The following is a 15,808-nucleotide window of genomic DNA, read 5'->3' on the forward strand; positions in this document are numbered from 1 at the left end:
TCAGACCTCACCGTCCACTGATCTTAAAATACTAATAGGAATAACGGTTGACAAATCAGTGATGCTCGCAAATGACAATGAAATCTTCATACAAAAATCAAGGCAGCTGAAAAAGATGAGCATCTGAAGCAGATTCACGCGAGGTGAGAGAGTAATTATCAACAAGTTTTGGGTTTTTTCGAATTGCGAAGAATGATTGTAATAATAAATATGACTCGCACATTCTTGGATTGTATCAGCAATGCACCAGACCTGTTATCGACTGTCAAAGTGCAATGGCAAGTTTTGTTCCTCAAATTCTCAAGAATAACAGGTCGAGGAGAGCGGTAATCTCCACGGGATTTTACGAAGGAAAGCTAGTGTGAAAATTTTCATCGGAAGAATCGCTTCACATGTTGGATAAAACTTACCTTTTGGTGGCGATATTTTCCGCAAATTCAGCTTTTACTTCTATTTAATTTAACATTTCATACTACTTCCATCCCAATTATAAAGATCAAATACATGATCAACTTTCCGTATTTAATATTATTTTAACTGTTTTTTTTTTTACCAATAAGCCCTCATTTTAAATTACCTTTCCAAAAACTTTTTTAAGAAAATTTTCTTTGAATAAAAAAACAAGCCAAAATATACAAAACGGAGAGAGTATTTGAGTATTTCCAAGGTTATCTGTCACAAAACTCAATGCCGCTTGCTTCCAATACGAGGGCAACGAACGCAAAGCCAATTTTACAAAGATATGGCGGCCGAAAATTCTCGTCCACTCACAAAAAAAGTACAGGAATGAGTTGTGGGTAATGGGTTGATGATTTCAGATAATCCAGAGTTCTTGGACAAGGGGTTTGTTCTCAGAGGTCGAAAACTGAGAAAAAAAAATGCGGTCGAGCAATATGCACGAGAATCCATTTCAATGTGGCAAATCGAGAGTAATTCCAGTAACTAATTACCAAAGATTCCATGCTCCACGAATGAAATTCAAATGCGTGAATCAACTCCACCCATGTTTAAAAGAACACAATAAACTTAAGCTTAAAAGCAATCCATGTAACATATATACACATATCAGGCAAACTTGAGACAAGGTGCTCTTTAGCCCAGGGCGAAACTTGGTTGAAGGGCGAGTGTACATACCTTGTGCATTCATTGACCCAGTCGTTCCTGCTGTTCATAGGCTCACGACAAGGGGGAATTCAAGTTAGAAGTATTACATATTCCTCTCTAAAACAAGGACAACGAGGAAGTGAAGCGACTGACTACTCATATATCATTTTTTTGTCGAGCATCTCCCATCTTGTCAACCCGATGAAATTTTTCTAGATTTCCTATGCTGCACAAACAGCTACTACTAAAAGGCCAGCGCCATAAGAACACATCATATCAAGGAGATCCTTTCCAATCAAATTGAAGGTTACTAAAGTTATTGACAGCTCCAAGACCACCAAGCAGTTGATTACTCACATCCTGCTGCTGCTGCTGCTGCTGATTTGTGCTCAGATCACGTGCCATTGCCAAGCTTACTCTACCATTGATAGACAGAGAGTTGTTCCCTGCTGGAGCTCGAATCCCATTCACCACTGGTGATTGTCCGAGCCTGTTGCCGCTAATTCCAAAACCAGAACTGCCAATATTTGGATTACCGTTGGCCAATCCATTTCCTAGAAGAATATGGTTGCCATTTATACTGGTATTATTGCTTGGCAACATTCCATTTACATTTTTAACATTACCGCCCATAGTCCCCATGCCCATCATACCACCCCCACTAAGCTGTGAAGACATCAACATGTCATGTATAATTTTCTGGACGGAGCTTTGTGAGTCATTTGCATCTGTGTCACCAGAAAGAGCAGGCTGCTGCATAGAAACATTTGGGGAACTCACCGAGGAGCTAACAGGAGCTCCCAATAAACTACCATGTGGAGTTGAGCGTGCATTATTAGATGAAGATGGTGTGTGGGATTGGAAGGAGGATGACGGAGGCTGAGTTTGTGGCATGGAGCTCGAAGCTCCCGGAGATGGCATCTGAACACCACTACCTCCGTAAGGGCCATTTGCACTGGAAGAGTTTTGCTGTCGAGAGTTAATTGAGTTTTGATGGAGAAGTGCCACACTGGTACCGGTAGATGAAGTTGCAGGCACAGAGTTTGTGTTATTCATATTTGGCATGCCATTAGAAGCAAGCTGTATAGATGCAGCCTGGACAGCATTATCATTGTTTGAGTTTTGACCCGGTCTTTGCAGCTGCTGCAGTAGCTGACCCTCAGGTTGTTGAGATTGACCTTGAAACGCCGATGAGGGGTTTGTTCTTCGAGGAAACTTGGCCAAGCTATCTGAAAACAAAAATCCCTATTGGCCATAAACATAAAACAATCTTCACCATATGCTAGGATCATATGAAATAACTAGCACATTAATAAAGCCTACAACAAGATTAACTGTAAAGAGGAGTCGTAGAATTGGGGTAAATTAAAATGACTGTGCTAAGAATTGGTAAGGAAGAATGGACAGCATCATCCATCTAATAAGACTGATGTACATGCACATAGTTGACCTTCCAAACAGCAACTATAGCCTCCGACACGAACCATTTCCAAAGTTCTAACTTTTTAAAAAAAAAAACAACACACATTTCTGAAGTTCATTATTTTGAAATAGAAATCGTCACATCAAGTACCAAGTGACATAATTTTCAATTATCGCTCTTCAAATTAAAGATGTGTTTTCAACATGTAATAATTTACGAGAAAATTAACAAATTTACTGCAGTAATGTTAGTGAAAACTGTAGATAGAAAATGCATGCAATCAAAATCAATTTAAGAATCATAGCCAAAGAGGAGTACCTCACAGCAGAAGAGTAAACACTACTGCAAATCACTTACTTTTGCTATCATAGTAGCCAACATGTTTGCTACAAATGTTTTACTCAAAGATATAGGTAGTCAATGTTGAAGATGAAATGGAAAACACCATCTTACCATGGTCCCTAGAATTTCATTTTTCCAATTTACAATCAGAGAGTTTTAAAAGCATTCATGTCCATCCGTCCAGCTTTAGGCTATTAGTATTTAGTCCCATGATCATTAAACAAAACGGAAGTAGATAATCCAGAAAGAGTAACAAAGCCTACCCATGGGACCGGTGCCAGTTTCACGACTATAATCAATTAGATCTTTCATGCTATTCACTACCTCCGATATCTGCAACAATGTTAACAGTAGCAATAAAGCAAATCATCATCCACAGATTCAAACAAATAATAAGAAATCTTTGATACGGTTGAAGAACCATAATCATACAGCAATGACAGCAGACAAAAAAAAACAAACAATAATAATCACAAGTACTAACAAGTAAACAGTGCAAAATATTTGACTGCAATCCCAGCTCTAGAAAGTATCATTGTCATCATTCTCCGACAATAAAATTAGGAATTTTAGTTATTGCCGTGTATTAGGAATTTTAGTTATTGCCGTGTATGAGAGACATGTTTATATTCCTTCACCTAAACATCAGAAAAACAAGGAGGTTATTTTCATACTGATTTTGAAGACTCCTACTCATTTGAAGATGTATATTCAATAGGTAGCTGATTTTTTTAATTTTTATAAAACTGAATCCAACCAGACTCGAATTTATATTTTGTATCTATAACATTTGCCAAAAAATTTAGAGTATTGTATGTCAATATTAAACAAATATCAATTTCAGGTATAGCCTCGTTCATGTTTATGGTTAGGGTGGAAACTCAAAATGGGTTGGATTGCATTGAGTATAGTACACATACAGATTAAGTATAATTTTTTCACTTTAAAACTTCAGCAGAGTTGATAACATAAGTAATTATTTAACAACCTGTGCCATAATAATTCAAAATTTGTTTATGTCCAAGTCAAAAGAATGGCACCTATTTCATACAAATGCGTGTCATGCATGAAACACCGATTTCTAATAGTTTCAACTTTCATGAGATCATGACAAAATACTAGATAATTCATCTATCTTTTTCTGCATTCTTTGGGCAGGTCCTTTGCGACAAAATGTAAGGATTGGTCATAATTTATCAGTTTTAGCAGAGAGTATGAACACCTTACGCAAGAATACAGCTGTTGCTAGCTATACCTAGACATGTCTAGGTTAACAGAACGAAAAACAGTTTTAACTGCCTTACTATTACAGTATCAAAAGACATTGTTTCCCAAAGAGTGGAGTGAATCGTGAACATTAGAAACTTCTCAGTTCAGAAGATGGATAATCTTTAAGGTACTATTTTCAACATTTTTGCATTTTCGACAAAATGCAAGGATTGGTCATAATTTATCAGTTTTAGCAGAGAGTTTGAACACCTTACGCAAGAATACAGCTGTTGCTAGCTATACCTAGACATGTCTAGGTTAACAGAACGAAAGACAGTTTTAACTGCCTTACTATTACAGTATCAAAAGACATTGTTTCCCAAAGAGTGGAGTGAATCGTGAACATTAGAAACTTCTCAGTTAGAAGATGGATATTCTTTAAGGTACTATTTTCAACATTTTTGCATATTATGGCTGGTCACAGACTCACAGAACTCATCGATGTTTTGCTAAAGAAAGAAATCAGTAATAGAAGAGAAAGTAACATCACCTGCAGGCACCTGACATATCTCTTTGTATATCCCAAATCATTTACTAACGGCACTTCCAAGGCTTTGGCCAGCTGACGAGCTGAAGCAACAAACCTGAGAAAACCACTGGTTATGTCAATTGAAGTAAAAAAGCATCCCAAATCCCCTGCCTCAAGTCAATAAGAAAAATTTTGAGATACATTCTCAAAAAAAGAAAAAGTTCTTCAACCTACTTCCAGTATTTCAGTTGCACGAACACGCACAGAAAGTGCCTAAACCGTGTCAAATAAAAAAAGGATGTTCTGAAAACGTCAACCAATATTTAGGAATTTAGCTGCGAAGGAAAATTGAGCTTCATTTGTCTCTCGACATTTTGGTGTTGAAAACTAATTTTTTATCCTTGAAACATTACAAATAGGTAGTTAACCGACGTGTGACTAGGTATTGACTTTCAAGGGCAAAAAGGGAACAAGTTAATCAGATCAACAATGATATAAAATGTGAATGCCTTTCAAGATCTTTATTAAAGCAAATAATTAAAACTCACATGTTGCAGTTATTTTGTAGTTCGGAAACAGACATGTTAGATGATGCATTCTGAGTAGCAGCTTGGTATTTTTGTGCAGCATTGCCAAGTTGGCTGACCTGCAGTTTACCGCAAGAAAGTGAGATATATAACCAGATCACGGAGATAATGATTACGCATGCTAATTCTGCTCCAGCCAACCAAAGAAATTGCAAAATGCAAGCCTTGAATAAACTATTATTAAAGAAAAGTAGGTGCACAACAGTAACAGAAACGAAATTAGGTCTCAAAATAATTAAAACCTGAGGTATCAGCAGTCTTCTAGGTATAAGCTCTTCATGACGTCGAGCACAAAATTCCCAGGAGCATATCTGATTAAATAGAAAAAAGATGATTGATAAAGTAGGAGCACTAATTTAAAGCAACAAGGAGAAACTGCTAGTCCTTGGTGTAACCTTGAGGTCAGGAGAGAACACAACTCGAAGCTGGCCATCACGAACAACGCGGAGTTGCTCAAAGACGCTCTCTTGTATGGCTTTTGCATAGTCAAGAACAATTTGCCCTGAGGAATTCTGATACTCTCGAGGCATATCAACATACAACAATTCTTCTACAATGCCACTTTCATATTTAATTTTGAAGAGCCTGGGAAGAACCTCGGCGGTGGCCTCTGACAACATAAAAACAATGTTACATGGTGAGGTAATTTTTACTTCTACTTTTATGAGCTTCCTCGACTTTGTCGTTTTGTTTTTTTGGGGAAAGGGTTGAATTTTGATTAAAAAGCAAAACAAGATCATGCCAAATCGGTTATCACAAAGCTACAAAACGGTGACGAGTCAGGCAGACAAACACACAAGTCACATTGACACAGAGCAACATGCAGAAGGAAACAAACCAAATCCACGGCCAGGCCTGCGGTTGCAAATTTCACACTGCCAAACATCCTGCATGTATGATAACATGTCATCATAATATGCCAGTTCAAAACAGTACCAGTTGAATAAGAAAGTTTTATAATACATCTGAAAGATGATCCATACCTTCCAAGTTCTAAAAATTTAGATGGACAAGAAATCAAGTATCTGAACTAATAATGGCATAAAATGAGTTAAAAAACCCTAGAAGAAGTTAAATTTATTTCTCCACTGCCCAACTAACCTGAGGAAAAACTCCGGTAGTTTGCCGGCCATTTCCATACATCGAGACACACCATTTTTTCTTAGCATTAGGTGCAAAATATTCTGCAACAAATTTCCTCCAAAACTCGATATTGTTGTCCTACAAATAAGGAATGTGGGCCAAACAAAACAATTTCTTCAGCTATCGAATAATTGAAATGAATATCTAACAAAATAACAATGTCTTACATCAGGTCTATGCTGCTGCTGATACATGTAATGCGTCAGCCTACGGGCACACATTCCTGGCTCGTACACTGATTTAACAGGAGACCTAAAAGGTATACTCTGCGATGGAAACTGAGGTTGCATGGGAGATCTTTGTTGGGGCATAGATTTTAAGAGCTGTTGTTGTTGCTGATGTTGGATTTGCATAAGCCTCTGTTGTTGCAAAATCTGTGCCGCTGCAGCAGCCTGAGAGGACTGCCTGGACAAAAGGAGCTGTTGCTGTTGCTGTTGCTGTTGCTGCTGTTGTAAAAACATAGACGTCTCTGAATGCTGGGGTTCCATTTTGACAGAACCTAAACTCCTCATACTTTGTAATTGCTGGGGTTCCAACTTAACGGTACCAAGATTCCGCAAAGCTTGCAGATGTGGTGGTTGTGGTTCCTCACTAGTCATTTGTGGCTCCAGCTTCACAGACCCAATACCAGCTAATCCAGATCTCATCGCTTGAAATTGCTGTTGCTGTTGCTGGGATTGTGACTGCTGTTGGGGATTGTTTGGAACCGAAAACTGTTGCATCGACTGTGAATTTTGTTGAAAACTCTGAGGATCAGGTTGTTGAGCTTGTTGCTGGTCCGTCAACATCTGGCTGCCGGAAGGGCTGGAAAATTGTTGTCGCCCTTGAACTTGACCAGAAAAATTTGAATTGGTGGCAATAGATGAAGACAAATAAGATGATGACCGTGGATTAAATTCCATACCATTTCCAACATTAGTCAGTGGGTCAGACTCTGTCCCACCATCAATGATCCCCCGCTGGGAGCTTCCAGGACCAGAGTGCCCAGAGCTTGGAACACCATTCCCAAATGGCTGGTGTAGCAACGATGGAATGTTGGGAACATTCCCAAGCATGCTCATGTTATTAATTTGATTTCGAGGTGATACCAAAGAAGGAAATGCATTCTGTGAGGAAATACCACCACCCTGTCCACCCATAAACCCAGAATTTGATCTCAATAATGCAGGAGAAATCTGCTGAGCTCCAGCAAGCGGTGTCGGAGGCCCTTGTGGCTGCATTTTTTGCTAAAGCAACACACTTTAATTTACAACACTACCGAACAACTAAGATAACACTGCCTTGATAAATTTAACCTAAGAAACCTTCCTGAAAATGTGAATGTGGATTGATTCTGAAATGTTTATTGTGAACAGAAACAAAGGGATAACTATCGTCCATAGGATATAACTATCTGTTTTGCATGGTAAATTGAAACATAGAAACTCTGAAATTAAAGATGCTAGATTTGTCTTTGAACATTGTCAATTCGCCTTTTTTCTACCCAAGTAACAATCTTTCAGCCGCTGTCCAATTAATCCCTGCACAAGCCAAACAACTAAGAAGTCAGTTGCCTCATCTTCATCTCCTGGAAATAACAAATTCTCCCAGGGCAAAACAATAGCAGAAGACAAAAGCGAATTCCGAAAATTAACAAAAGAAACGAGGAAAAATCAAATCTTGACAAAAAGGTAACTTCAAGAATCAGATAAACAATAGGAAAAATAAAAATTTTAACAAAAAGAGAGACATCTAAATCAGCTAAAAAGGAAAAATAAACATGATATCCTCGACAACAACTCATCACAAATCTAAAAGCGAAGAAAAAAAACAAAAAAAAAAAAGAGCAACCTTGACCAAAAAATGAACAATGAACAGAACACAATCGAGACCTAAATCTTATCGAAAGCTAAAATGCAGCGATTTATATATCCTAGGGCTCCAATACCTCAAACTACATACAGACACTCATACATCTAAACACAAAACACGAATAGAAGAACTTCGAAGCAAAAAAATTAAAAATTAAAAAACGAAGAACACACACCTACCACAGTGGGATTCCAACACCGCCGTCGGTTAAATCCAGGAAACTGAACTTCAACATCATACAGTGTCTCTGTACTTTTTTTACTCCATTAAATCATCAAGTAATAGAATATTAAAAACGAGATTAATTTCCTTAAAAAAAACCACCCAAATCGAAAGCATGCAGATATAGATAGATTATATGGATACAATTTAAAGTGTATGCATACGATATAGATATAGATAGCTGTCAAAAAAAAGTCTCCCCAAAATCTTCCAATAACACACCGGAGAGAGAAAGACAGAGAATAATTTTTATTGTCTGAGGAGAGAAAAATGTGTGCTTGCTTGCTGGTGGTGTGTGTAATGTAATAGTATAGGGTTTTTATGGCGGACGCCAAATATCTATTAGATCCGATTTAGTTTCCCTCATTATTCTTCCTCTGCTTTTCCCTTTCTCTCTCAAACGAAGTCAAATCTCTTCTTTTATTATTTTTTATTTATTTTTCTTCCTTCACAAAAACCATATTACATTAATATAAGAAACACTCATCTAAGACGGACTCACGGATCTTATTTTATTAGACAGATGTTTTATTTGAGAAATCCATGAAAAAATATTATTTTTTATACTATGAGTATTACCTTTTATAGTGAATATCGATAGGATTGACTCGATACACAGATAAATATTCATGAGACGGAGCCAAACTCTTATATATAATTACACAAAAACAAACACACACACAAACCTTCGTTTCTGGATTTTACTAGGGTTTCACATTCAGAAAAGATATACTCTTATATTTATATATATATATATATATATATATATACACAAAAAAACGCCCCCAGGGGCATATGTCGTGTGGTAAGGGTCTGAAGTGAAGGACTGTTAATCCACGTCGGCAAGGGTTCGAGTCTCGGCTCCCCCTTTATGGTGAATTGCTCAAACCAACCTCTCCTCTGGGTACCTGCTGCCGGTGCATAACTCTGATTTACCTCCCTTCACGCCGGAGCTTGGGACGACTCTGTGTGGAGCCCTCGGGAGTGGGGTTCACCCTTTTTATATATACACAAAAACAACCACACACACAACCTTCATTTCTGGAAAAACAAAATATATAATCTTCTCTCCTAAGTAAGTCATAAATTTTTAAATAACAAATTTTATGAATTTGAGCATTACATATCGAACAATATATTATTTTTTAGACAAATGGTTGATATACATGTATAAAGGCACACAAAATTGTGAGGCGGTACACTTGAAACTATACTTTTAAAGACGAAGAGAAGATGCATATACCACAACGTGTCCCAACCACTTGTCGCATGTACGTGTTTTGGGGTTTGTAATATTTTAATTTTTTAAGTTTTTATTTGAACAAGAAAAATTAGTTTTTCAAAAACAAAAAAACATTGATATGAATTTTAGTAAGATGAATAAAGAAGATTGTGAGAAGGCGAGAGGTCAACCTAAAAACGAACACTCCGTGAGAGACTGCTGGGTGTTTTCCCGCTATCTATTGTGAGTAAGCATATAAATCGATCTTATTAAAATTTAATCATTGTTGTTTTAAAGCTAAAAAGTATTATTTTTTATTTTTAAAATAATTTCCACATTTTCGACAAAAATTACTTTATACTAAAATATAATTAACTATTTGAGATCATGATATAATTTTATATTTATCTAAAATACCCTTATATACCATATGTACAAACATGAAAATCTTAAACAATTTATCTTTTTATTTTTTTCTGAAGTCTAAATTATAGATAAGGATTAAAAAAACATTACGGTGATTTTTTTAGAATTTGGAAAATGACCATGTAAAAAAAAGGGGAAGTTATTGAAAAATCCCCAATCATAATATTTCTTTGCATTCACTCCCTACCCACAAAATTATGGTATTATTTCATACAAAATGTGGTACACTTCATGTGGAAATGTGGTAAACTTCATGTGGAAATGTGGTACTAAAAAAGTACCTAGGGACTGAAAACAAAGAAAAACGACGGCTGGGGACTGAAGTCAAATTTCTCGAAAAAAAAAAGAATTATAACAGCTGTCAGCTGTTACGTACGTACATAGCACAGAGAAGCGTAGGAGCGTACGTGGCACTGAGCACGTGTTATCGTTGACGGAGAGAAGCGCCGTCAATAGAAAGGCAAAGAATAGATAACGGTCGTTATTTGCAACTTGAGTTTAGTTGACAGTTTGGCTTGGACCCGTTCCCTCGCTCTAAAGTGCTTAAAATCGAGATGATTCCTCATTTATTAATTTTTTTTAAAATCATAATAAGATGTCATTTGAGGTCCGTTTCTCTGTATCATTGTCCACCCTAGTAAGCTACACCTTCAATCCCTAGCTGTTCATTCTCTTGAATTTTATTTTCAACCTATAATATTGCCATTCAATGTATAATGTGACCTTTTTTTCCCTAAATTTCTATGTTTGAAAGTCTTTTTATCCAATCTATAAAAATATTATTTTTATGTCAAAAATATTATTTTTCTATTCTAATAAGAACCGAATTGACTTGCATAACGAATATCTCACAAGAAACCTACTTCTAACCAGAAATAATTTAAAAGCATGATTAAAGAGTAATTACATTAATCATATCAAATAATGACTATTAATTATCAATTAATAATTAATAGATTCTATTATGAATGGTTTAGGCGTCAGTTAGAACCGAAGAGACCGTATCTTTTTCAAACCAATCGAACATATTGAATTGCTCTTTCAGAAATAATTAAAACGAACCGGACGAATTGTTATATCAAAAACGATAAAACCGACCACTATCACACCAGCAAAATCCAAAAAATTGTCACAAACAAATTATATGACTAAATTAAAATTTTCAAACATTCCATAAATCAAAATTTATTTTTATTAACCAGAATATTGTCAGTTAATTATACGGTAATTAAATCTTGATTTTATACATAATCTATAACTCATTTAGCAACAAAGTACTAATTTAATTTGGAACAACTTCTCGAGTTCAAGACATAATTGTAACAAGCCCTCCCCAGTCCCCAATAGCCAATTCAGCATAAAAAAAAAAAAAAAAATCCCCAATTTATGATAAAATTGTATGTTTGGCTTAGGGCTTTCATTACGACGATCTATTATTGCAATATTAATGTAAGCACGTATCATGATTACCATGTTCTTGCATTCAGGCCAGGTAAACACATAGCTTAATATATACCTCAATTGGCCGTGCACGAATCCCTGCCAGTTTCCATGATGTAGCTAGAACTTTTCTTTGGATGGCAAACGTTATTTATTTATAGGAATCTTGTGTGCATCTTATAAATTCATGTTAGAATTCCAGTGAGTGTGTATATATGTTAAACTGTACTGAACAAAGAATAATTGCATGATGCCTTCAAAGCAAGTTGTACGTGCATTGCTTTTCATACATGCGCTTAATTCTGACTTCAAATCGAGCAATTGACTCCTAGACGTAGGCATGGGAAAGGTGATTGGAACTAAGAGCATTTCTAGACACCCCATTTGCTACCTAGAAGATTCAAGGGCCTGACTGCCAGCAGTACTAGGGAAACCAACATATTTTTTTGACAGGAAATTATCATTTACTGGTTTGCGTTTGCCATTCCTTCTACCTATCATGTGAGATGATGGATTTAGATACATATCTTTTCATTTCATGATTATTTAGAAGTGTAAATTGATTTTTTGCTGGCATCAAGTTTTTTTTTTGTTATAGGGCGCCTCAGTGTTTTACCAAAAATTCTAATGTAATCTTAGTATTGACTCAATTAAGGTTCAACTTTATACTATTTTGCTAAATTTTAGTTAGTATAAAAGTTCTAATCTTCACATATATTTGGCCTTGTATTTCTTGTTTTTAAATAGTTTTTCCAGTTATTACTAGAGTAGCATATTGCAACAGCTGAGTTGAGATAATAAATGTGAGAGATAGGAATGTATTTCATTCAACTCATCAACACATGCCAGAGGCATACCAAGTTGGGACAGAAATGTATATGTGTGTGTGATTATCGAGTTAAAGAAAGTGTTAGAAAGCAAGTCAGAATGGAATTGTGAAGCTTGAGCAGATCTTGAGAAATGATAGGACATGCATGTGGTTCACCTTTGGAACCAGTTGTAGTGTCGTTTTCATATTTTGGATGCCAGACTTTAGCATATCCCAAATATGGCTGGCTACATGTGTAATCAGATCAGTGACAAAAGACACCCTTAAAACACATCCCTGGCTCCTCCTCCGCCCAACTCTATATCTGGCATGGCAATAACCATTATCTCATCAAAGTAGGAACCAAGATCGATCCAGGAAGAAGAGCGGCAAGATTGAACGAAGACCGACGGTGAAATTAAACTTTAATCTTTTTATCTTTCTTCAAACTTCAATGGAGGGTTTATGAGAAATTGCAGATGAAAATTTAATCTGTTTTTTCGAGCCAAATGTTTGGTTCTAATCATAGATAGTATTTGTAGGATAGCTGTCGTGGTAGCGTACCTAATGTGGTAATAAAATGCCTCCATGTGGGAAGGTATGTGTATTTCAAACTAGGTTACTGTACATATATGGGACGATTTTAGTATGTTTTAAAACTTAAAATTTAAATATTCAGCAAAAAGATACGGACTGGAAACAAGAAACCAGACGATAAGAGCCATGGATGGTTTGGAACTGGAAGTTGAGAAACGAAATTTTAATGATCGAACATAAAACCAACAGACAACCTATGTTATTCGGAAATTACGACAAAATCCATTCTGATTACAATCATGAGTTGGCAAAAGAAACAATTTTACAGAGAGAGCAAGCTCGGTATCAGTTAACATGAATATGAAGTTGTGAATTCGACACTCGTTTCCTGGGCCGGAGACTTAGACTTGTTCGTCGTTTGATGGATGTTTGTTTAATGGCTTCTCCTGATGGGGCTTGGATGTGCTTTTCTCCATCTCCAGGGATTCACTAGTAGCACCTTTCTTGGTCTGGCCTTTGTTATTACGGTATATGGCGTACAGTATCAGTTGCACCGTACCTAATCCACAGCCAAATCCATTCGGAATCTAGAAATATTGTACTAATATGATCAGTTGTGTACCGATTCGTGAGCACTCTCATAATTTTAATTAGAAATTCAATATCATATACTTACAGCAACAAAGGGATCCTTTCCAAGGAGGCCAAAGACAAACCAGGATGTACCACACAAGAACACAAACAATGATAAGAAGAAGGGCATGAATTCCACGCTTTTGGTCTTGATCACCATCCTCTGCAAATAGATAACAAAAAGTGAAATGTATTAGAAACCAAATAATTTCAGACACCATTAGAAAATACAACCATTTTACAAAAACAAAGAAATGGAAACTTACCATGATTGTCAAAGGTGAACCGTACATTATGATGGAGAAGACAGTGGCTGCGCTTCCGCAGAAAAGCTTTCTGCCATTGCCATGGAGAGCGAATAGAGAAACAAACGCGACAATTGCAAAAATGGCGAGGACAAGAGTGAGCAATCCCAGGATCTTGCCCTTTTCTTTCTTCATTGCAAATATGAGAAAGATCATCACGTAAACCAATTCAATGGCAGCACCGGTGCCATTTATTGTCGAAACTAGCAAGTTGTTAGGTGACACAAAGGGGAGACCGTACCTAGATAAGTTCATTCATGAAAAATATTCAATCATCTGCACACTCTACCAATTTGTACGACTTTCTTTTTCACTAATGTGATTTAATAGAAAATGGGACAGCTCGAATGTCATTCTAGTTATGGGAAATTAAAGAGTAAAAATATTTAGAAAATTAAATATGTTTGGTGGAGAATATCTTTATATGTGAAAAAACAGCTGAAAACCTTTGCTCGATTGAAAAAATAATTTCAAGAAGCTCACCAAGCAGAAAGCAAGCAGTTGAGTAAGGTCATGACATAGGGAACTCCAGAGAACTGCTCAGTAGACCTTTTCTTTATGATCCTTTTGAAGGTAATCCTATCAGAGATCATCATATAATTATAACCTTTCGAAAGTACCTTAATAAGATGATAAAAAGATTTTTTTTAAAAAAAGTGACAATTCTTCAATTTTGAGGTAGCGATACTCATAACAACAGAGTGAAGAAATCCAGCCAGCCAAAGCGAGCCATAAGAACAAATTATTTACATTTGATGCATAATTTTAAGCATGAAAGACGTGAGTCCTTAAGTACACACAAAAACAGATCATTAATTCTGGGGATGTGGAAGCTCACAGTGGTGCCAAGAAAAGAAACAGAGCGAAAGCATTCCCTGTAAAACGACCGGAAAACAATCAAATCAGAAGACGAAGATGAAATAAAAAACGTTACAACCCAAGAAAATATTATTCGGAGTATATATGGGAAAAAACCCCACCGAATATTCCGACGACGAAATGCAGAGTATTCTTCATATCTTCCTCGTGTTCTTGAAACACAAAACTCAACAAAGAACTATGTTTACTGAAAAACCCTGATCAAGAAACACCCCAAAAACCCACCGGAGAATTGAAAAGAAGATATCTTCCAGTTTCAAGAACGCTGTGTGTGTTGTGCGTGTGTGTTGTGCGTGTGTGAGCTTCATAGGTTGATAAAATCAGTGAAGAGGCATACACACATATATATAGACCAAAACGGGTTAGAAAGCAACAAAGTGTGAGAGAACTTGAATTATGGCCTCATGCATAGCGAATTTCATTTTAAAAAAATTACAGCTAACCATTTTTTTTATTGTTTTTAAAAATATAATTTATTGGAGGTTAATTTTATATTATCATTTGCTATCTTTTATTTCTCGTTTCTTTATTTCCTTGAATGGAATCAAAGAATCTGTCAGATATTTAAACTGTCTGGTTGTTAGGTACGTAAGAATTTGTGACTATATTTGTGAAGCTGAAAAAATCAGTTAGCAGGCCAGTAAAAAGTTCGTTGATTTAGAAAAACCAGATTTTCCTACATTTTTTTTAATTTCCTAAACTAGGAGGTGGAGTGGGCTCGAACTCGAGCCACTTATAGGGAAAAGAGGGTGAGACCACTTGGGTCAAAACCCGGTCTCATATTTTCCTACATTCTAAATGAACTTTTTGAACTTTTTAAACTTTTTAAAAAATTGAAAAAAATATAAAATTCCCAATTTTTTTTTTTTTACAGCAAACATATTGTTTGCCGCACCAAGTCATGAAATTTATATATATAAGAGTTTATGCTTTTTGAATAACAAAAATATACTTATTAGAATTTAGATAATACGTTTATCTCTTCATTTATTTGAATGAATTATAAAAGATAATTTTAAATTAGAAGAAAATACTAAGATTAAAAGTATCCAGGAAAAAAATTATATTTATTTATCAAAATATTATAATCAGATTCATAATCAAAACAAGACCAACTTTGAGATTCTAATTAAGTAAATCTATTAGAA

At 35.9% G+C, this 15,808-nt stretch overlaps 2 protein-coding genes across 4 annotated transcripts; both read right to left on the reverse strand.

Annotated features, from left to right (window-relative positions):
* Positions 1 to 885: 885 nt before the first annotated feature.
* On the reverse strand, positions 886 to 8,717 carry LOC140816550 (transcriptional corepressor SEUSS-like). 2 transcript variants are annotated; one of them, XM_073175888.1, is made up of 11 exons: positions 8,364 to 8,717; positions 7,242 to 7,857; positions 6,505 to 7,166; positions 6,296 to 6,415; positions 6,033 to 6,081; positions 5,590 to 5,804; positions 5,437 to 5,505; positions 5,156 to 5,253; positions 4,629 to 4,722; positions 3,133 to 3,202; positions 886 to 2,333 (listed from the first exon to the last, which is right to left on the reverse strand). In XM_073175888.1, the coding sequence occupies exons 2-11, from the start codon at positions 7,555 to 7,557 to the stop codon at positions 1,381 to 1,383; spliced, it is 2,646 nt and encodes an 881-aa protein (XP_073031989.1). In that variant the 5' UTR covers positions 7,558 to 7,857; positions 8,364 to 8,717; the 3' UTR covers positions 886 to 1,380. The 2 variants fall into 2 exon arrangements, with proteins under 2 accessions (XP_073031989.1, XP_073031988.1); XM_073175887.1 differs by having other exon boundaries at positions 6,505 to 7,857.
* Positions 8,718 to 13,080: 4,363 nt separating this feature from the next.
* LOC140816391 (bidirectional sugar transporter SWEET1-like) lies at positions 13,081 to 14,975 on the reverse strand. 2 transcript variants are annotated; one of them, XM_073175623.1, is made up of 6 exons: positions 14,762 to 14,975; positions 14,620 to 14,656; positions 14,265 to 14,360; positions 13,743 to 14,022; positions 13,520 to 13,639; positions 13,081 to 13,430 (listed from the first exon to the last, which is right to left on the reverse strand). In XM_073175623.1, the coding sequence occupies exons 1-6, from the start codon at positions 14,796 to 14,798 to the stop codon at positions 13,245 to 13,247; spliced, it is 756 nt and encodes a 251-aa protein (XP_073031724.1). In that variant the 5' UTR covers positions 14,799 to 14,975; the 3' UTR covers positions 13,081 to 13,244. The 2 variants fall into 2 exon arrangements, with proteins under 2 accessions (XP_073031724.1, XP_073031725.1); XM_073175624.1 differs by lacking the exons at positions 14,620 to 14,656; positions 14,762 to 14,975 and adding an exon at positions 14,532 to 14,594.
* Between the last annotated feature and the right edge of the window lie 833 nt (positions 14,976 to 15,808).

The sequence above is a fragment of the Primulina eburnea genome, chromosome 16 (assembly GCF_022965805.1).
Source record: "Primulina eburnea isolate SZY01 chromosome 16, ASM2296580v1, whole genome shotgun sequence".
NCBI lineage: Eukaryota > Viridiplantae > Streptophyta > Magnoliopsida > Lamiales > Gesneriaceae > Primulina > Primulina eburnea.